At 36.9% G+C, this 20,426-nt stretch overlaps 3 protein-coding genes across 4 annotated transcripts; 1 reads left to right on the top strand and 2 right to left on the bottom strand.

Annotated features, from left to right (window-relative positions):
- The first annotated feature begins 174 nt into the window (after positions 1-174).
- LOC143732718 (uncharacterized) lies at positions 175-5,537 on the top strand. Its single transcript, XM_077224059.1, has 8 exons — positions 175-953; positions 1,127-1,162; positions 1,723-2,040; positions 2,128-2,439; positions 2,514-2,828; positions 3,616-3,765; positions 3,862-3,917; positions 4,325-5,537. The coding sequence occupies exons 1-7, from the start codon at positions 920-922 to the stop codon at positions 3,897-3,899; spliced, it is 1,203 nt and encodes a 400-aa protein (XP_077080174.1). The 5' UTR covers positions 175-919; the 3' UTR covers positions 3,900-3,917; positions 4,325-5,537.
- Positions 5,445-7,980, bottom strand: LOC143732719 (uncharacterized). Of its 2 annotated transcripts, none has more exons than XM_077224062.1 (7): positions 7,797-7,980; positions 7,239-7,328; positions 6,847-6,948; positions 6,716-6,747; positions 6,605-6,630; positions 6,484-6,522; positions 5,445-6,388 (listed from the first exon to the last, which is right to left on the bottom strand). In XM_077224062.1, the coding sequence occupies exons 2-7, from the start codon at positions 7,318-7,320 to the stop codon at positions 6,175-6,177; spliced, it is 495 nt and encodes a 164-aa protein (XP_077080177.1). In that variant the 5' UTR covers positions 7,321-7,328; positions 7,797-7,980; the 3' UTR covers positions 5,445-6,174. The 2 variants fall into 2 exon arrangements, with proteins under 2 accessions (XP_077080177.1, XP_077080175.1); XM_077224060.1 differs by having other exon boundaries at positions 7,239-7,390; positions 7,797-7,927.
- A 3,365-nt stretch (positions 7,981-11,345) lies between these two features.
- On the bottom strand, positions 11,346-20,222 carry st6galnac5b (ST6 (alpha-N-acetyl-neuraminyl-2,3-beta-galactosyl-1,3)-N-acetylgalactosaminide alpha-2,6-sialyltransferase 5b). The gene is made up of 6 exons (XM_077222731.1): positions 20,058-20,222; positions 18,983-19,172; positions 18,470-18,604; positions 16,128-16,182; positions 12,323-12,430; positions 11,346-12,197 (listed from the first exon to the last, which is right to left on the bottom strand). The coding sequence occupies exons 1-6, from the start codon at positions 20,070-20,072 to the stop codon at positions 11,978-11,980; spliced, it is 723 nt and encodes a 240-aa protein (XP_077078846.1). The 5' UTR covers positions 20,073-20,222; the 3' UTR covers positions 11,346-11,977.
- Positions 20,223-20,426: the final 204 nt, after the last annotated feature.

Below are 20,426 nucleotides of genomic sequence, written 5' to 3'. Positions count from 1 at the left end.
TTTATGCATAGACCTTACGCAAAAATCTACAGTAGTCTACACCATAGATATCATATATGATGTCTATGGTCTACACACTCTCCTCGTCTTAATTACTGATGGGACGTCTGAATCGTTTGCGCAAATCTGTTCATATGAACGGTTCATTAAAAGAATCTGTTAAAAAGACGATTCAGTGATTCTTGTGCGTCTGACATATACGTCATCACGTAGTCCTGAAATCCTGGCGTGCTATTTTTCCAATAACTGTTGTTTATTATTATTACGTCTGTTTAATGTTATTTAGTTATTTGTTTGTCCTTTGTTTCAGATTTGCCATTATTTAGCTTAAGATAATGAGTCATTTAGAAACTAATTTCTATTTACATTAACGGAAAGGTTTGTTCAAAAGATTCGATTCACCAAAGCAATTAGGACGGCGCCAGTCTACTCTGCATTATGACGCTGTTCGTAGGGATACCAAAAGCGCGGAGAACACCAACTCACGAAGCGTTCCTGAACACAGATTTACGCGGTTATGCCTTGTAAATACATCAGTGTTTCTTTAGTGTCTCGATCTACAAATAACTCGTTTTACTTTAGGGCAGCTTTAGCATACTAGCCGCCCAGTCTTACAGGTTGCTTCTGTGCCTGACTCTGAATTGTTGTGTGCTATTTGCTATTATCGAGTTTTATGTTTTGAAGCCTGGGTTATGGTGGATAATGTAACTGTATTAATCGCATGGTGGTGAACAGAAACAGTTTAGGCATTCAGAGGTGCTAGTTAGCCAGCTAGCTAAGTTGACTGAGGTGCTATGCATCAACTTGCGCCTGGTCCTCCTCCCCACACCGGAACCGTCAGCTTTTGGGTTGCGGACACTGACAGGGATATTTAGTTAGTAAATGAACCCTGGCACTTGCGTTACATGGGAAATCTAAAATGTCGAGGATTCTCCTGGGCCTGGTAATGCTTGGTAAGTAAAATACAATATTTTGGTTTTAAAATAAATTATTAAAGCAGACCTGAACATTGGCAGCAGCTGCAAAAATTCTGATTCATGCATACAGAATCTTTAATTTTTAATTAATTTTTTTTATTTTAAATGAATATGTCAATATTATATTGTACTTTTTTGTTCTTTATCAGGATGCAATGTTGCTGTTGAAGATGTCCATGCCTTTGGTAAGTTATTGGCTTTATAATGTTGTCTACATTTTCCCATATATCTAAACGCCTAACTTTTATATTAAGTTAACAGCCTATAGTTACTCTAAAAATATGATTTTTTTCTATCCAAGTTTAGGGTATTTGAAAAACATTTTCAATTTAATTAAAATGTAGTTGTATTTTTTTATATTTAGTTTTCTATCATTTCTTGTGAATGCCAGTTTGAAAGCCCTATTCTAAGCAATCTTAAAATATTGATTAGATTAATTCACATTCATACTATAGTATCTATTAAAATTTTGAATTGGCTTTTATTTTGAATTTCTCAGTTTTCTTTTTATTTGGGTTTGTTTTAATATTTTTATTAGCTTTTTTATATTTCTATTTAGCTTTCATTATTATTTTATTACTTAAACTTAAATTTATTCATTTAATTTAAATTCGGGGGGTCCGTTTTTCATCTAATATTTTTATTTTATTTTATTCCGCTTTATTTCGATTACCAGAAGTGGTTAATAATGGTTTTAGTTTCAGTTTACAATAACAACACTGGTTCGTTCTCACTGTTTCCACAGACGACCCGATCACCAGACTTGTGAATGACAGACCGGGTGAACGCTGTTCGGGGAGAGTGGAGGTGCGTCATGGGCATCAGTGGGGCACCGTGTGCCAGCACGGTTGGGATCTGGAAGATGCTGCAGTGGTTTGCAGAGAGCTCAACTGCGGCTTTGTGTTGGACATCCCGAGTGGGGCTCGTTTCGGACGGGCCGGCGGAGAAGTGCTGTGGAGGAATGTGAAATGCTCGGGTGACGAGTTTGCCCTGGATCTCTGTGAACGTACCCCCAATGAGGATGTGTGTATGCACAGTGAGGATGCTGGAGTTCAGTGTACAGGTAAAAGATTATTTGGAAGATTTATTTTATTAAGCCTGTGTTTGTTCGTATTTGTCCATACTTCTTTCTCTATCTTTCTCTGTCTAGGAAAACTTCCTGCACCAACCTTGTCAATTCAGTCACGCTTCTATGCCTATTCGACCGGAGAGGCCGTTCACTTCAAATGCACTGCCCCGTACTGGCAGTCCGTCATTGACTTCCATCTGTTCAAAAGAGGTGTGGACACACCACTAGTGACCCAGCGATCCGATCCCAGACAAATGACGGTGGATTTGACCCTGTCAGACCTGGAAAACTCCCACCAGGGCAGCTATAGCTGTCTGTACAGGATACACAGCAAACTGGGAACCTCTCCCTCAGGAAATTCTCCACACAGCAACTTCATGAACATCACAGTCTGTAAGTCGCATGTGCTGCTAACGTTATAATTGACAGCTACAAGTCTCAGACTAACTTTTATTTTCTCTTTGCAGTGGAGATTCACACTCCCCAAATCTGGTACAACACATCTCCCGAGGCCCGGCCAGGATGGGTCACCCGAGGCCACAGTTTCAATGTCACCTGTTCCATTCAGCATCAGTATCCTGGAGGCTCCTTTCAGCTGCGGCTCATCAGGCCCAACGGGACCGTCCGGCACTCTCTGCCAGCCCTCGCGCCCTCTGTCACCTTCACCTTCTCCAGTGCCCAGTCCAATAATGAGGGCTACTACTGCTGTCTCTACAAGGTCCAGACTAGAGAGCGCACATTTATCTCGAGGGAGAGTCAGCCTTTACCCATCTCTATTCGAGGTGAGCTGTGTGGTTCCAGCCCAGGTGGACTTGGGATCTTTAAAAGGGCCTGTTCAGAATCAGCACCAAGGGTCATTCATAATGAACTGAAAATTCACCCTATCTATTTTCTAAATGCATGTTGTTTTACAAATGTTGGTCTTCTCCACTTTTTAGAACCTGCCTTTGTGCACATCCGGCCTTTCACTCTCCCAGGTCCTGGAAACAGTCCTCCGAAAAATGCTCAGCACATTTTTAGTTGTACTGTACTGGAACAGTGTTGTAAATAAAGCTTGGCTTTCGCAACGAAAAACACAGCGTCTCCACGAAATGGCGGCGCCGGTGGCAACAATAATACAGCGAGAATAAAAGTTACACCGCCTTTCTTTGCTTATACATTTGGGCGGTGTTATGAGACTCTGCCCCCACAAACTGACGTAGATTTGTGGGGGCGTGTTTAAATGAAGCGTTTTAGGACGGTGTGGATAAGCCTTAACTTTTATAAAGAATATCGCTTTAGGTTTGACACTTTGAGCTTTTTAACTCTGCAGATCTTATATTTGCACTAACAGCTACATAACCCACTAAAGAAAAAAGAGAACAAGAAATCACATCATATGACCCCTTTAAACTACAACTGATGCATAGAATCAAGTCCTGCATTTTGTCTTTTATGGATAATCAGTTACACTCAGATGTACGTCACAGTACTAAAGAAAAAATCTACCGTTACTTCCATTTCATTGTAACTTTTAAGACATTTATGCATCTCATCTTAAATTGGTTTGCTGTTCTATTAAAATCTCAGAAGTTGATCCGGTGATGAGTCCTGTGGTCATCAGTTTGCTGGTATCCGGTCTGACGTTTGTGGTGGCAACATGTGCCATTCTGATTGTTGCCAAAGTATACTGCAAGAGAGTGAGGAAACCCACAGAACTGGAGCGAGAGAGCAGGACCTGTGAGTAACTGTGATTTCAAAGAATATTCAATCATTTGTGTTTCTTTTACTGAGTAGTGTTTTTTTTTATATATATATATATATATATATATACAGGTGTTGACAACACCTACATTGCCTTGACAATCAAGTAACGGGAGTTCAAAATGAAGGTAATGTGAGTTGTTTTTTTTGTTTGTGAAAAACGTTTTGTCCTAATCAAGCATAACACAAGGCGATGAATGATACATCTGAACTTTTTCATGTTAATCTGAGTTTTTGTGCCAAAAAGCCAACAAGCACTAAGAACTTGAATTACTGAACACTGGGCACATGTCACGTCACATGGTAAGGACATGTTATTAGGGGCTTTCGCACCGGAGGAACCTTTTTATAATTCCTAGAAATAATGGCGGAAGTACCGACTTTTTGCTGTGTTCAGGAACTGGGAACGAATTTACGGGTTTGGACCAGGCAATCGAACCAAGTGGGGGAAAAAAACTAGTTTTATGAACAGATATGGAAAAGTCAGTAAAGAAATAACTTGTGTGTGCTGATTTTTGTCTTTTTGTTGTTTCAGCAACTAGAGGCTTCTCTGAACGGGTTACTTGGTCCATCTGAGGTTGGCGTTTCAGTGGCCTGTCCAGACCAAAGGGGAGATCTAAGTTTAAAGAACCACAGAAACCACAATTTCTTACTATCTGCCATTCTCTGTCAGTTACAGAGAAACACATTTCGATTGTATTTAGTTGGAGGTTTTTTATTTCGTTGTTTCTGGAGACGGGAGGATTTTTATAAGTAAATTAGAAAATGCTGAGATCACTAGACTTGAAGAGTTGAAATTACAACACAAGCTGTTGCACTAAACAGGTTAAAAGGGCTTTTTAGTTTTTAGAGGTACCAAGTCTGACCCGTCCTGAGGTCTTCCCATATTGCAGGTAAAGACTGTAAAACTGTGAAATGTTTTGGGGATTTTGTTTTTCTTTCGTTTCTTTGTATTCTCTGAGGAGCTTTATAATTTAAAATAATGTATTTATTGCTTTTTCTACTACAATTGTTTTTAAAGATCATGTGTGTTTAATGTTTGGTTAATTACAGGTGGGAAGAGGGACAGACAGCCCTAAGACCAACCTCTACTGCATTAGGTCACTACATTTGCCTGGTTTGTTAATGTTCTCATTGAAATGAAAATGAACTTACTGAACTCATTATTCATTAGATCTGATGTAAAGCTTAAGCAAACAAAAGAACAAATCCTCATTTGTTTCTAACGTAGTACAGCACAATATAATGTCTGTATTTACAAATATTATGGAACAATAATTAATAATAGTATTGGAATATAGGCATATGGTGAACATTTTAATCAGCACTACTAATTTTGAGTAAAGCTAAGAAAACAGTTGCAAACACTACAGTAGTATTGAATATACACTCCATTTGCAACAAGGAAAAACAAAATGTGAGGTTCTAAATGTCATCGGTAGAGGCTGACAGATTTGAGATGAACAACTTTAGTTTAAAACACTTATACATGTTTTGTACCCTCAAAAACAATAGTATAGCAAAATAATAAGGTGTGTGACAAAACAATACTGTCACTTCCTGTTACATTCATGTATTGCAGTGTGGAGAACTAATTTTTGGTACAAGTAATACAATTTTTACTTTTATTTTGCCATTAAAAACAAAAATCACAATTTGGAGAACTAATAGTTGTTCTTTTATTGTAGTTTTTGGTACATGTAATAAAATTTGTACTTTTATTTTGCCATTAAAAACAAAAATCACAATTTGGACATGCAGTGTTTTTATTGAATAAACAAAAGTTTAATAATGAACATTTTTATATGCATCTATAATGTACCTTTTAATAAAACCTGTTGTTTTTAAATAAAATCAGAAACCATTGATTCTGACGTTCATATAATGTGGCTCCAGGGTATTCAAATACATACAAATCAAGAGTCTGACCCAAATACAAATGAGATACTTCCAGACATATTGCATGGAAAACTACTCAAACAACACCAAATCCAGTAACTAATCTATAAAATGTTTAAGTAATTCATACAAAAAGGCTTTCTAGTAGCACGCAAGTAGTAATATACCAACTGATGAAATGCCCAAGAAATTACTAAAAATACAGAATTGTAAAATGGATTGCCGTTTTACAATGGACAGTTATTGCATCTTAACCCAGTAACAAAATATTTTTTTCAAAAAATCTTCAACAGGTGCATCCTGTAACACCCACTTCCTTTATATTCTCAAAAGAGTAGCTGTGTTGGGCTATTACTTTGATAAATCATCACACAAAATAATCAACATTTATGAAGTTAAAATACACAGAAAAATGTAAATAGAAAAATTGCTGTGAATATTTGAAGTTTTAAAAATGTAAGTTTGATTGGATCACTAAAGGAAAGGTTACGTCAGTCTTTTGACAGGCTCTGCTGGTTCCATATTAATAAAAACTAAGTACAGAAGACCAGAAATAATCAGAAACACTAATATCTGTAGCCAAACTGGGACCAAGTGTGTTGAGCTCTTCTCTGGTGTTTTCTGGATTTGAGGCTCCGGCGACACATTACTTGTTTGTGATGTATTGCGATAAGAAGTTTGAGTCCTATATACAGCAGGCCTTCAAAAGGAAGAATTAATGCATTTAGATTCATTCATAAAAATTATGTTTCTCCTGACAGTGACACACTTCAAGTATAATAAAAGCTATCTTACTCATCTATGTAGTCCATCCCTCTATAATCGGACCACGTTCTAAAAAACAAAAGTTTTTTTGTTAGTTTCACAATTTTACCATAACATGATTTAATCTGCAGCACATTTCAGAATGCCTTACCTGTTGCTCACATCACCATATTGTTGCTAAATAAATAAAAATGAAACAGAAGTCAAAATTTCAGTAAGTCTGAAACTAGTTAACTAATGAAACTGAAACTTTAGTACTCACAGGCCTGCGATGGTGAACGTAGGTGACTTCCTCTGCAAAAGAAAAGGCGTAACCAGTAAAAATCAGTGGTGTGATATGACATTACAACTATAGATATTCATGTTTTGTGTTGATTTTCTTGTAAGGATTACCCTCTTCCTCCCTGTAATATGTCCTATCGGATTGAGGTTGGGTTCTTCTGTTTTTAACCATGGCTTCTCTCAGCTTCTTCTCATAAAGAGCTCTGGTGGAATCTGTTGAAGACAATAAAACAGCATGAAGACAATTAAAAGAAAAGAAAATACGGGTTTTATAGTTTACTATTTTTGTTAACATTTTTCTAACTTGAAATGAAATAAATATTAGCTGAAACATTCACATTTCAGCTAGTTGCCAAAGCAACATTTAAAAGCAATAAAAATGAATACAGAACAAACTGACTAAAATAAAAATATAAAAAACTAATTCAAATAGTATTTCAATGACCGCAACAATCCCATTCAGAATACAGTGACTATTTTAAATCATGTGGAGTTAAACTTACCGACAACAGGACCATGTTTTATTCCGTAATCATCCAGCATACATTGGATCTCGTCGTTGGATTTACTGCTCAACATTGTCATAACTTACACTGAAATGACAGGGTAAATGACAGTGGGTGTGGTTCAATATGAAATAGGCTTACTTATTTTTCTGTGAAACCGGAAATTAAATATTCGTTACATATTTCATGTTACTAACAGTGGCAACAAACCCTTATTGAGATGTAGGTAGATTTACCATGACAGATACTATATTTGAAACATTGTTTTGCATCTTATGCAAACAATATTATATATTGAATGTCCACAAAATTAGGTATTGCATCTATTAGTGTTGGATTGTGAATACCACAGTGGTATTTCATTTTAAATTTGTTTAGAAAGTTAGTGGTAACAAACGACCTTAAAATGATTTTATTTTTCAGATCATACATTAAAAAATAACGACTTAATTTTGTATGAAATGTTCTATTCCATATATAGCATCTGCATTGGCTTGACTCGTGACTATTTTTGGGCAGTGACGTGAAATCTAAAGTTATGAATTGCATACTAACCTTCTTCGCAATGGTCAGACTCGCTTTGAACATGTGACACACTAATATAATACTTAAGCAGATTAAATAAACATTACGGTTGCTGTTCTACGCTGAAGAATCTGTGGGTATGTTGTCGCGATCGCCAAATAACGTTACAAATAAGCCAGATCCGTTAGAATTGTAAACAATGTGACGCACTTCCGCAAACCATCCAATTGTGATCACTCTCATTGGATGACAAATATGGATGGATTGATGAATTTATTTATGAAATCATGCATCATATTATTTATGCATAATTCAACAAGTTAAACTTTCTAAAATGGTATCCATTCTATACAGCGATAAAACATTTATAAACATTGCTATCGTGTGTTAGTATGCATATCATACAAATAAAATAATAAAATACATTATTTATTTAAATGTTTATTTGTTTAATCATTTTTTTCTAATAAATACATTTAAATAAAAAACAAATTATAACATCGTTTAGAGAGACTCAAAAATATGTGCAGGAAAATGTGATTCTTAAATAAATGAGTGGGGTGTACATATAAAATTATTACAGTCGATAAGATTTATAGCAGTAATTGTTCTACTGTAAGTTACACTGGAACCCTGAATAAACAAACACTTGGTTACAAAAATGTAATTGAAAGAGTGATCTGTGGAATATGTGGGCTACTAACACTACCAGAGAGATGGCAGTACTGAGTCAGTACATAGCTAGGTTCGTCTTCCATAACTCCATCAAGGTCAGCTAGGAACCTTGGGGTTGTAATTGATGATCAATTGAACTTCACAGAACACATTGCTAGAACTGCCGGTCCTGCAGATTTGCCTTGTACAACATAAGGAGGATCAGGCCCTTCCTAACAGAGCATGCTACACAAGACCTTGTCCAAGCACTTGCTCTATCCAGTCTGGACTATTGTAATGCTCTCCTGGCTGGTCTTCCAGTCTGCACTGTCAAACCTCTGCAACTGATCCAGAATGCTGCAGATAGAGTGGTCTTTAATGAGCCGAAGAGAGCACACGTCGCGCCTCTCCTCACAAAACTGCACTGGTTGCCAGTTGCCACTTGCATCAAATTCAAGTCACTGACGTTTGCCTACAGAACATCCACTGGCACTGCTCCCTTTTACCTAAACTCATTACTTCAGACTTACGTGCCATCCAGAGACTTGCGCTCTGCAAGTGAATGTCGTCTTATGGTGCCATCTCAAAGAGGCACAAAATCTCTTTCTCTGACCTTTTCCTGGTCTGTTACATACATGCTGGTGAAATGATCTGCTCCAACTCAACCAGAGCTGCTGAGTCCATGGCGATTTTCAAGAAACAACTGAAGATGCATCTTTTTCTGCAACACCTGATCCATTAATACAAACACTTTATCATCTATTCTATAGGCTATCTATTATCTTTAAAAAAAAAAATTAAAAAGGAGATGCTGCGATAGATTAAACTGGGAAGGGTCATAGCACTTACATAGGCCTATTGTTGTCCTATTGTTAGTTTCACTGCTTCTATTGTTCTCATTTGTAAGTCGCTTTGGATATAAGCGTCTGCTAAATAAATAAATGTAAATGAGTCGACAACAATTTATCAATCCATTAACTTTGGCTGCATCCAAAATCGCATAGCCTACTTCCCTACTATGTAGTAGGCACACAAAAAAGCTGTGACAAAAGAAGTCTGTCCGAATTCACAGTACTCATAAAATATAGCCAAAATGTACCCCGGATGTATACTTCCGGTGAGATTCTGAAGTGTGCATTATCCCATGAGGCCACGGTAGAGGATTCGTGAATGGAGGTGAAGCGACGTAACTGACCTTGGTAGGTCACCTAAGATAATGGCAACATGGCAAATGTATTACGTCCAAATTACATTCATACTATATGTAACATATTTATTAGCATACTTTTTATTCAAAATAACCTACTGAAGTGAGTATGCGATTTCTGACTCAGCCTTATTGTCTGTTAAGGGATTGAGGTTAAATGACAAACTGGTGTTATTCATGCCAATGTTTTGTTAAAGCATTCTACGACATGCTTAGATGGAGAAATTGTGTGAAACTGAACATTTTTCTAAGAAACAACAGAGAAAACCCACCCACCTTCAACACAACCCTCTCCAATCAGAGACATTTGTAAACGCAGCAGGTTTTTAAAAAATGAGAATGTAACACAAACCAAGTTGAAATGTCATTCATGCCATATTTTATTCAGGCCTCCTTCCTGATCCAAGGTCATCCGTAATCATGATGTTGCCTCGGGTGATGATTACAGGGGCAGCCAGCAGAGCTGAATCAAAGACCAGCCTCATTTACTGACTCCTGCGTCCTTTAAAGCCCTTCAATTTCCCTTGACTTCCTGAGGGACAGTCGTTGTTGTGCTAGGCACATTCACCGACCACTGCGGATAAGCAGAACTCATAGAGTGATATCCTATTAGACCAGAGCAGTTCCCATAAGCCTGAGCAAGAACACAGAATGCCACACTATTAGCATTCCACATTTAGTCCCAACCTCCAGCTGTAGAGGCAAAATGAACAACGTTGAAGGCAGCAAGTCAATACACTCTCACACAACCTTTATAATGGGAATTGAAGGAAGAGCAGCGCAGAATTGTAAAAACAAAACAAAGACAGCTCTCTCTCTCTCTCTGTAAAGGTCATGCTGTCATGGTCAGACTTGGCGGTTTTGGTTCAGTGTTGTGGGGAAAACAGTAAAGACAGGGGTTAATATGAGGGATTGTTTTAGCATTTGTGCCAGAGTGCAAAGATTGGGAAACTCCAATATAAACGATTAATGTGACAAAATTCAGGAAATAACTTTTTTGACACATGGTTTTTGAGATTTTATGACAATTAGAAAGTTCTTGATGTTACATTGAAGGTCTGCATGGACACATTTTAGCACTGGTTATAGGTACCATTTTGCTAACAGAGAAGTAAAGTTCTTTGAAAGCAAAAGTACATAGATGGTTTACAAAAGAACCACAGAATTCAAAATGTCTTAAATACAAAGCCCCTAAACTCTGGGCCATTAAGATCCCTTCAACCCTAATCAAACACAACTACGCTAAAGATTCAGGATTACTAGAAAGCTACAGGCATTTGAGTCAGTTTGATCAGGGTTTGAGCTGAACTCTGTAGGTAAGTGGATCTCGAGGGCCAGGGATGCCCTACAGGATGGAAAAAATATTAATATGCTAGTCTTTTGAACTATTAACCAAATACAAGTTATGGCTACCAACATACTTGTTAATTAAATTAGAGAACTTTTATTTTCATATTTATCACCATTCTCAGACTATGCGACCCACTTATTTTCTCAGTTTGAAAACTGCTGCAGACTTAAAATTTCAGTTATGCCATAGAAAAATCTTTTGAAGTTCCAATGATGTCATAGATGTGTGAAGCCCCTAAAGCTGATCTTACAAAAACATTTGATCATTTGAAACAAATTCATATGAATTAGCCACCAAACGTAAAATAGTCAAATAGAATTGCCATTAAACGGTCTGGGAACCTGATTTAGAGTCAAGACTAGAACTACTGAGAACATCACAGTATTATTAGCATAAATCAACATTTACAGCTTAATTTAAGAGATAAACATCTTTTTCACATGTACTGTACAAAAACTAAATCAGACCAATCTAATGAGGCCCTATGGGGAAAAAAAGTCTAATTTGGAAAATGCACAAATGGTTCTGTTTCATGCCACCAAGAGAAGTACATTTGTAACATGCTTGACATTCTTAAACTGGCACAAATTAGTGAGGCTCTATGCTTTAAATGAAATTGCACCGGGAGAACAATATGGCCTTAGATATCAAACTAGTAATTGCTAGCAACAGAAAATGTGATATAATTATACAGTAACCCAGTTTTCTGAATTATGAACCAATGCGGATCATTAAGTATACTGATCATAATGTACTGTATCTTCTTGTCACATTTTACGATCTTTGAAAATTTTCATTCGGCACATCAGTTTTTGCAATTAAAATGACCAGTCTGTCATAAAGTGTCTTGTATGAAGTTGTTCTTGATGTTTCAATCCTCTAGAAAGAACAGTATAATTCATGTTCAAGTTAAAATGTTTAAGTTAAAACATTCATTTGTCCTCAAAAGGACACACTGTGTCCAACAGGTTCTGAGTCCTAAAAACAACCCATCGTTCCTCAGGTGGAGTCTGTGCTGTTCTTTGCGACAGGCGCCGGTCTCCATTCAGGTTGATAGAAGTGTATGTTGAACATACGTGCCCATTTGGCAAAGACACGTTTCTCTGTGATGAAACGATGGTGGCTGCCATGCTGGTCCTGCTCGTGGGAGACATACATGGTGCATTCATCCGGCCCTGCAGGCTCGTAGTAGTGATACGGCACTGAGGGCTTGGGAGACCTGAAAAGACGTGCATGTTTGAATCTGTCATAAACCACCAAAATGCAATGAGGTTTGAATTAAATCATGTTAAACCAAAGAGTGACCCAACAGCATCATGGTAAATATCAAACAGAAAGTCTCACTTGCAGAACTCAGGAGGAATCATGCCATAGACGTCGATTCTGTCACAAACCTCCATAGCGATTGCCATGGTGAACCAACCTGTGCTGAGCCATGAATTGGACCTTTTCCTGAATAAAAACAAAAGAGAAAGAGGACATCTATGTAGCTGTGATATTATATATATATATATATAGCCATTGTGGCTAGTGGTTTTCCCAAGCTACTCAACATTTTCACTGGCCACAATTTTGACATCGATACCATGGGGAAAAACTGCCATATAGATATTATTTTTAATATTATAATTTGGCAGCTTTAAAGGGGAAATGAAACGTCAATGCTTTGGCATTGGTGGTAGCTACATATATTAGAAAAATCACATTGCCTAAGATTTTATTTTAAAAAGTTGTTAAAACCACAGATATGACAAAATTATCTTCGTAATTACTAGATAGCTATCCATTTAGCGAGTCGCCATTTTGGAGTGACGTCACAGCCTACGTAACGGGGTTGGTTGGTTCTGTTGGTGAGTGAAGTGAGTGAAGAGAGTGAAGCGTTTTGGACCGGAATGAATACACACTTGATTTATCACACTCATTTGAGCCGATACGGCGTGGGAACCGAGCTAGGGTGACCACCTGGCTATTGATCTGTTGCAGGTCAGCAGACCCAATTTTGCGGGACACGAGGGAGAGAACTTTCTATTATTATACTAGGTGAATAAATATTGATTTTATATTATATTAGATGTCTTTTTGCAGTGATGTTAACATGCTTTAAATTGCTAATAGGCTTTAAAAAAATGCGCTGACCGGCGCTGTGAACGTCACTAATAATATAAAACTCATTTTAACAGAACTGGTCTATTCAATCTAAAAAATTAAGTGAAAATAATAATCGAAATCGCTAAAAAGTACATTTCCAAATAAGCACATAAATTCCATCAGGAAAGACTAGAAAGATTAAATGCATTCTTACCGGATTCAGTGCATCTTGAATTTATATTTTTTTGTCTGATCTGGCAGCTTCGAGTAGGGCCTTCTCATTAATTATTGGCGCTTTTCCACTGCATGGTACGGTACGGTTCGGTACGGCACGCTTTTGTGCTTTTCCACTGCATGGTACGGTACGGTTCGGTACGGCACGCTTTGGCGCTTTTCCACTGTATAGTACGGTACGGCTCGGCTCGGTACGGCTCACTTGTGCCGCTTTTCCACTGCATGGCACGGTACGGTACGGCTCACTTCGGCTCGCTTTAAATGGTACCACCTCTGTTGAGGTTCCAAGCGTACCGTACCGATACTAAAATGTGACGTGGAGGCACTGTAGATCACTGATTGGTCAGACAGACAGAATCGTCACTACCAGCGTCATTGTATTTGCTAGACATCAAACCCGCTAGATTTAAATAGCCAGTAACAGCCACCGCTGTAGCACCTGTTTTAAAACTACTTGCTTGACTTGCTTGAAGAAAAAAAACTTCCAAAAAAGAAATGGCTGAATCGTGGTCAGTGGACGAGAAGCGCAGAGGTTCCTCTTGTTGGTTGCCGAGGAGCGGATAAACTATGTAGGGTATGGACCAATCAGACACATACTATTTATTCATTATATACAAAGGTTTATGAAACTCCTCACACAGCCCAAATGAACAAACACAAGTGAAAGAAACAGTGTCATGTTACAGGGCATGATAAGGAGATTTTACGACCTCCGAGGAATGTGGCCACATACTCAAGAGAGAGACTATGAAACAGAAACCCTCTTTAAAACAGACTTTGCTGCGTTAATCATAGACTAACTGATCTATAAATGAACATGCATAAAACTGTGAAAGAAACAGTGTAAATGGTTTACTGTCTCGTGTACTATTAGGTATATAGACTCTATTAGATTTCTTCTGCTGTGATAAACAGGGTCGTTTCCAAGGAGATAATAGCCCAGTGGAGAGAACACAAATCAGGCCCATCCACACTTATTATTCCCTTATTAACATCCTCATTCTTAAGCTCTCTCCAGTTGGACATATGATCATAATTACTCTAACAGCAATCTTCCTCTCTCTTTCTGAGACACTTTTTGAGGTAAAAGGTTTGATTCAGATGATATCTGATATATATATATATATATATATATATATATATATATATATATATATATATATATATATATATATACACACTGTACATACATAAATTAAAGATATAACTCTAAAAAGTAATCATTTTAAATACTACACGTGAATGTAGGCAACACAACATTATAATCTACAGTATAAAGAATTTATATTACTTCCGACATTTGCTACAGATTGCATTAAGCGTTATTCAAACATTTGTGTTTTTAAAGAGTAACTTTAAATGTTAGGTGGTGGCAAAGGTAATCTAAATGTAAAAATAGGGGAAATTAATAAGTTAAATATCCCATATTTTATTTAAGTCCCCCTGCAGTCAATAAAAACTCATCTTTGATAATCAGAGTGAGATATTTAAATGTTTTTTCCCTGTGAAAAAAAATCCTTCATGTCTTAAAATATCTTGAATGTAACTACACTTGCTTCGTTTAGTATATGCGGATCCATGAACATGTAAACTAGTCCCTGCCTCCACTCACTCACACCAGCTCTGACTAACTGATCCACTCTGTCAACTTTAGTAAACGCTACACAATGGCAAGTGGAAATATTGGATTAATTCTGTCATATATGTTTGAACCAAAAACTGATTCAAAAGAAGAGGAAGAGCGAATTACACAGGGTCATCTACAAGTCGATGTATCAGAATGGTGATGCGCTTTATGTATCGCTCTCTACAAAGTCGTACACATAATGGTAATTGATATGATTAGACTTTTGCTTGTCTACATTATCAAACAGCTAATAATGTGTTGTTAACGTTACACAAACCATGTTCCCGTTCGCCCATCTCAAAGTCAGATGCCTTCTAAAAAACAGCATTGTTAGTAACGCTATGAACCTCATGTTGTTTGAATTAAAATATTTCCTGTCCCTTCTCAAAGGTGTTCTTGCGCTCACTGTGTAAAATCCCCGCCCAGCACATTGACGGGATTGTTTACTTGTTTGTGACGGTAGGAAACGGGCAGTTTCAAACTGCGAATGGGGCTCGTATGCACCACAAAATAATAGAGACAATAGACTGAATAGATGACGATGAATAAACATCAGTTTGCATTTTAGAGTCTAATCAAAATAAAGTAATTTGACATGATCTTGAAAAACATTTAACTAAATACAGAGTTTTAGACTTATCATTTTCAGATTTTAAATATAAAATGGTCACACATATGGCTTTAGCTGCAGTGCATTTCTAGATTGCTCCAGGGCCAACTTCAATTTTATTTTTATGAAGATGTTTCATAAAAATAAATTTCTAATAACTTTACAAAACTTTGAAGCTATTTAAACATTTTTTTTTCATTATGACAATAATTAATTCTACATTTACAATAAACTACTAGGTGTCAGCTTTCAAATGAGATCATGCTTGTGCTTTTAGTGCAAAGGGTTCATGAACTGTATCTGTTTAAGTTTGGGTATGCCATTTCTGGGATTTTTCAAAAGTGGGCTTGAAGGTTAACAGGTTAAGAATGTTTTTGGTACACAGCATTTTTAAGAAGAATATACTATGAAATGGTGTTGACTGATGAATTTGCACATGGTTTGTCTTAAACATAGACATATAAACAACATTAAAAACTTCATTTTCAAAACAGGGAGTCTTTAAAACATCATATCCTATGTTTAAAGCTGACTTAAGTCAATTGCTAAAATGGCAAAAGTAGGTTGACATTAGATCATAGCCATCACACCATTCAAAATGAGCTTTTCTCATCAGACAGGTCCTCGGCATGTTTTCCAGCAACTCTGCAGGGTGAAATGAAATTGGAGAAAACATTTCCTTGCTGATAGTTAGAAAATGCTTGTGATAAAGACTTTGAGGCCATGTTCATTTAGCTATCTTCTACACTGACTATTCATTTACACTAACACGAGGAAATCTTACGCTTCTGACTGTTACAAAATTACTTTTACACAGTATCCATTAAAATCTGTCTCTAAATCCTGGCGCTCTAATTAGCTCGGATAAGAGTGCTTTTTCGACTAATGAGAACCGGTAGACTTGAGAGCTGTCTCAGTCAATGAGAAGTATGATAGAGATGCCTCATGACAATGAGATCAACATGCTTCAATCAGGGTCAAATCTAAATATGACAAAGATGTCAAAAATAAAATAAACATTTCACTAACAAGAACAAAATTTATCTTAGATGTTTAATATAAGGATGCTTTATATTTCATCACACCCATATTAAAGGGATGGTTCAAACAAAAATCGTGTCTTTTTAAACCACTGTCTTTGAGGGTTATTTATGAATGTCCAAGCTGCTCTTTTCCAGACAATTAAAGTGAATGAGGCGACTATGACTGTCAAGCAAGTATACTATGTTCCTTAAACTATTTACTTCTGTTCCTGACACAAAGCTATTGTATGGCTTCAGAAGCCTTGGAATATAGAGCATACTGATGCTTTTTTGTGCTTCTTTGTTCTTTTTGGAGCTTGACACTTCTCTGCCCCGATCCACTTTCAATTTATAGAGAAGAGCTGTGTGAACATTCATCAAAAATGTATTTTTATCTTCCACATAAGAAAGAAAGTCACATGGGGGGTGAGTAAATGATACAGAGCTGAACTAGCCCTTTAATGACCAAAACATGCGATCCTATATACTTACACGAGTAATAAGTGTGTAAAAATCTCTTATTACACACACCCTATACATAAAACTACAAGTGCATTTAAACACCCAGAGAGTAAATAGAAATAACAGTTAGGACAGTGTTAAACCAAATCCTCAGTGACAAAATACAGATGAGTGAGTGAAAGAAAAGAGAGAGAGAGAGAGAGAGAGAGAGAGAGAGAGAGAGAGAGAGACATAGTTGATAGTTCTGGTGATTACAACGCCTTAAGATGAGGCCAAAGCTTGACAAACACCTGCTTGCAGCTTTCCACATTATCTGATATGGGGTAAAGGAAGAAATTATAGGATCACTGGATAGTGTAATTTAAAAGGCTTTAAAAGCCTGCACCCGATTTATCATGAAAAACTGCAGAGGCAGAAGACAGAGAAATGATGGAAAGAAAGAAAGATGGTCAAGTCTTCTGAATATTATTGTGCACTGCATATCATAAATGCCAGTGCCAATGTAATAATACCCATCTGCATGATGATATTATTTGACGACTAAGGAAAAATGCAACTGCATCAAAACAGTTTGATAAAAAAAATGTAAGGATACTGAACAGTGCCGTTATTCTTCACGTTTAAGTTATCGTCCAAATGTCTTGAAGTTTCCAAAGACGATTTAATGGGTTTATACATTAGTGAGCAAAATTAAAATTCTAGGGACAATTAAGTTGTTGTGCAAAGGTGACGTATAGGAGACCACAGCCTGGTCTAAGAGTTAGATTATGGATTTAAAGGGGTCATGAACTGGCTTTTAAAAAAAATTTATATTGTTGTCTGAGGTCAACTTATGACGTAATGAGTTAATGAGTTTCAACTCACTCGTCAGTGCACGTGGGGGAAATTGTTTTGAAAACTTCCAATGTTGTAAAATGGCAACCGGAATGATTCGCCCATACATGTTCGACCCAGAGTCCGATCTCGAATCGCAGGACAATGAACCAACAACACCTCAAATACAACGGATACTTCAGCCTGTGACAGCGTGGTAAGTTATTGTTAATTGTTTATGCTACTTCTAATGTAGGCTATCTTTAATGTTTTTATAGAAATTTTACTCACATAAGTGTGTTGCACCATTCCTGTCGGATCCAAACTAGAAGGCACAGCACCGTTTTTCAATCTTAATCGGTCTGCAAATCCTGTCTCGACCTGTGACTTCTTTACAAAACAGTCCTCGGCGAAATGAAGCGAACAAACAGACAATGTTTTACCCACATCAGCTGGAACCTCATTTAAAATAAATTTTAACCATGCATTCCTATTGGAATCCAGAGGAAGCTTATGCAGCGACTGTCTTCTTCCACAACCAGGCACTGCACAATATTTAGTAAACGGCATGTTTACTGCTCAGTAGCTCGATCCGGTTTGTCATCACGAGGTAGGCCTATGTTATTTAGCTATGCCTGTAATGCGCGAATCGGTGGGCGGGGCTAAACCGGCTGTGTTGAAGTAGGCGTTGATCTTCTTCTGCGGGGGTGGTGTTTTATCCTCTTTGACGTCATAGTTCCCCAGTTTGAAAAACGAGTCGTTTGCTGAGCCTGGTGTCAATAAAAGCATTTATTGGACTAAAAAGGACGTTTTCAGTTCTGAAACTTACAGGATATTCTTATAATATGGTGACCTCTTAGATGTCAAAAGCTCAAGGAAAATTTGATTTCTTAGTTCATCACCCCTTTAAAGAAAAATTCAAAATTTTCCAGATGTTAACATTTACTTTAAAAAAAAAAGACATTTTGGAGCTCTCAATTGAGGATATAGAAAAAAACAGACTGAGGTGACTCTATAGTCATCGAATGCAACATTCAAAGGAAAAAACAAACTGTTAAAGCCCCAGGAAAAAGGAATATCTTAAACCGTTTTGTTTTAAAGTGCTATATTAATCATTTTAGTGCTTGATGGCATTTTACAGACCTAAAGTAAGTAAGTCACCTTATGATCAATGATGCTACTGTAACCTTCTAAGTAGGATGTTTGCTGACTGAGAACGTTCATCTGATGTCCATCTGATTGAATCTGATCTTCAGGTGTGTCGGTAAAACTGCTGTTGTACAGGAATAATAAGCTTGTAAGAACGGTCACAAAACCAATCAATATGATCCCATGACGCTGAAACAAGAGGAAAAAGAAGAACATTTATCATCAAGGATGCTCAGATTATCCTCCAATTATGATTCTGCTGACATATAAATGCATCAGTAAATAAAAAGGATAATTTTGAAGCATGAATGAAATGTTGGGTGAATATGCGTATTATATGTCAAATAAAAACTCTCAGTAGTCTATATTCAGTGCCAAGAAGACAACTGAAATGACTAGCCATTAGTTGTAAATTCAAACATGACAGGTAATAGAGGGGTTTGTTTAAGGCTCAAAACAAGCTACACTGCAAGCCAAAAATGTATCACAAAAAAAAAAGATTCTGATACATATAGTGTGTTTCAAAACAAAATGCATAAATAATAAAGCATAGATAATACCGATAATATTTAGGGTTCAATTTTATCTTCAAGGACAATTTAATTGCGCTTTTACAGTGTAAATTTATTGCAAGAAGTCCAAATGAATGTTTTATAATGTTGCCATTTGAAAAATATGAAAGTAATGTAATTAACCAAAATTATATAGGCCTATATATTTTTTTTTAAAAAACTACCTCCTTAATAAGTTTTTACATTTAAATTACAATGCATTTATATACATGTCAATTTCATCATACAAACGTGCTCACCAAACATTTATTTGTTTAATCAAAAATTAACCATGTGGGCACCTGTAAAGATTAGGCTATCTTACAATAATTTACAATGGCAGCCATAGTTTCCGCCAAAATAGTATTAGGTCTTGCCATTGACACAACTGATATTAAAAAAATAAACAAGACAACCATAACTGTGATAAATACGCCGCTGTGACGGAAACTGTATACCATGGTAAATGTTTGTAATGGCAGCTAAAGTTACTCTAAATAATGTCAGAGAGAGTTTGCGCTACCGTCCGCGTCTTCATATTGTGAAGTGTATAATTCGGTCCGTTTAGTCCAGGCGTGTTATTCAGCCTCACCGACAGCAGCTTTACAACCCCACAGTTCTGCTCGCTCACACATCTTATTCTTCACACTGAAGCTCCAGCCTCCACTGAACTTAGATCCACAGTCGTCAGTCCACACACACCCACACACACACACACACACACACACACGCACGCTGTGCGCACGCGTGGTCTTAAAGAACGCCGAGTCACAATCCCTTGCAAAACACTAACAGTTGACGGGCAAAATTATTGACAACTGAAAAATATATTTAGTATGATTCAAAATTGATTAAAATAACTTAAAAGCGTTTAGGAACATTGGTTTGTTAG

The sequence above is a fragment of the Siphateles boraxobius genome, unplaced genomic scaffold (assembly GCF_051911475.1).
Source record: "Siphateles boraxobius isolate OS27281-9 unplaced genomic scaffold, OSU_SipBor_1 9, whole genome shotgun sequence".
Classification (NCBI taxonomy): domain Eukaryota; kingdom Metazoa; phylum Chordata; class Actinopteri; order Cypriniformes; family Leuciscidae; genus Siphateles; species Siphateles boraxobius.
The sequence above is the reverse complement of the archived record's forward strand: the minus strand, read 5'-3'. Positions and strand labels throughout refer to the sequence as shown.

Excerpts from the sequence above, each read along its gene's own strand:
- LOC143732719 (XM_077224062.1), bottom strand. The coding sequence starts at position 7,320 with ATGACAATGTTGAGCAGTAAATCCAACGACGAGATCCAATGTATGCTG. Across the intron at positions 6,949-7,238 it reads AAAACATGGTCCTGTTGTCG|ATTCCACCAGAGCTCTTTAT; the intron begins GTAAGTTTAACT and ends TGTCTTCAACAG. Across the intron at positions 6,631-6,715 it reads ACGTTCACCATCGCAGGCCT|CAACAATATGGTGATGTGAG; the intron begins GTGAGTACTAAA and ends TTATTTATTTAG.
- LOC143732718 (XM_077224059.1), top strand. The coding sequence starts at position 920 with ATGTCGAGGATTCTCCTGGGCCTGGTAATGCTTG. Across the intron at positions 1,163-1,722 it reads TGAAGATGTCCATGCCTTTG|ACGACCCGATCACCAGACTT; the intron begins GTAAGTTATTGG and ends CTGTTTCCACAG. Across the intron at positions 2,829-3,615 it reads TTTACCCATCTCTATTCGAG|AAGTTGATCCGGTGATGAGT; the intron begins GTGAGCTGTGTG and ends TTAAAATCTCAG.
- st6galnac5b (XM_077222731.1), bottom strand. Across the intron at positions 16,183-18,469 it reads CACCGATTCGCGCATTACAG|AGTTGCTGGAAAACATGCCG; the intron begins GCATAGCTAAAT and ends TTCACCCTGCAG. Across the intron at positions 12,198-12,322 it reads ATTCCTCCTGAGTTCTGCAA|GTCTCCCAAGCCCTCAGTGC; the intron begins GTGAGACTTTCT and ends ACGTCTTTTCAG.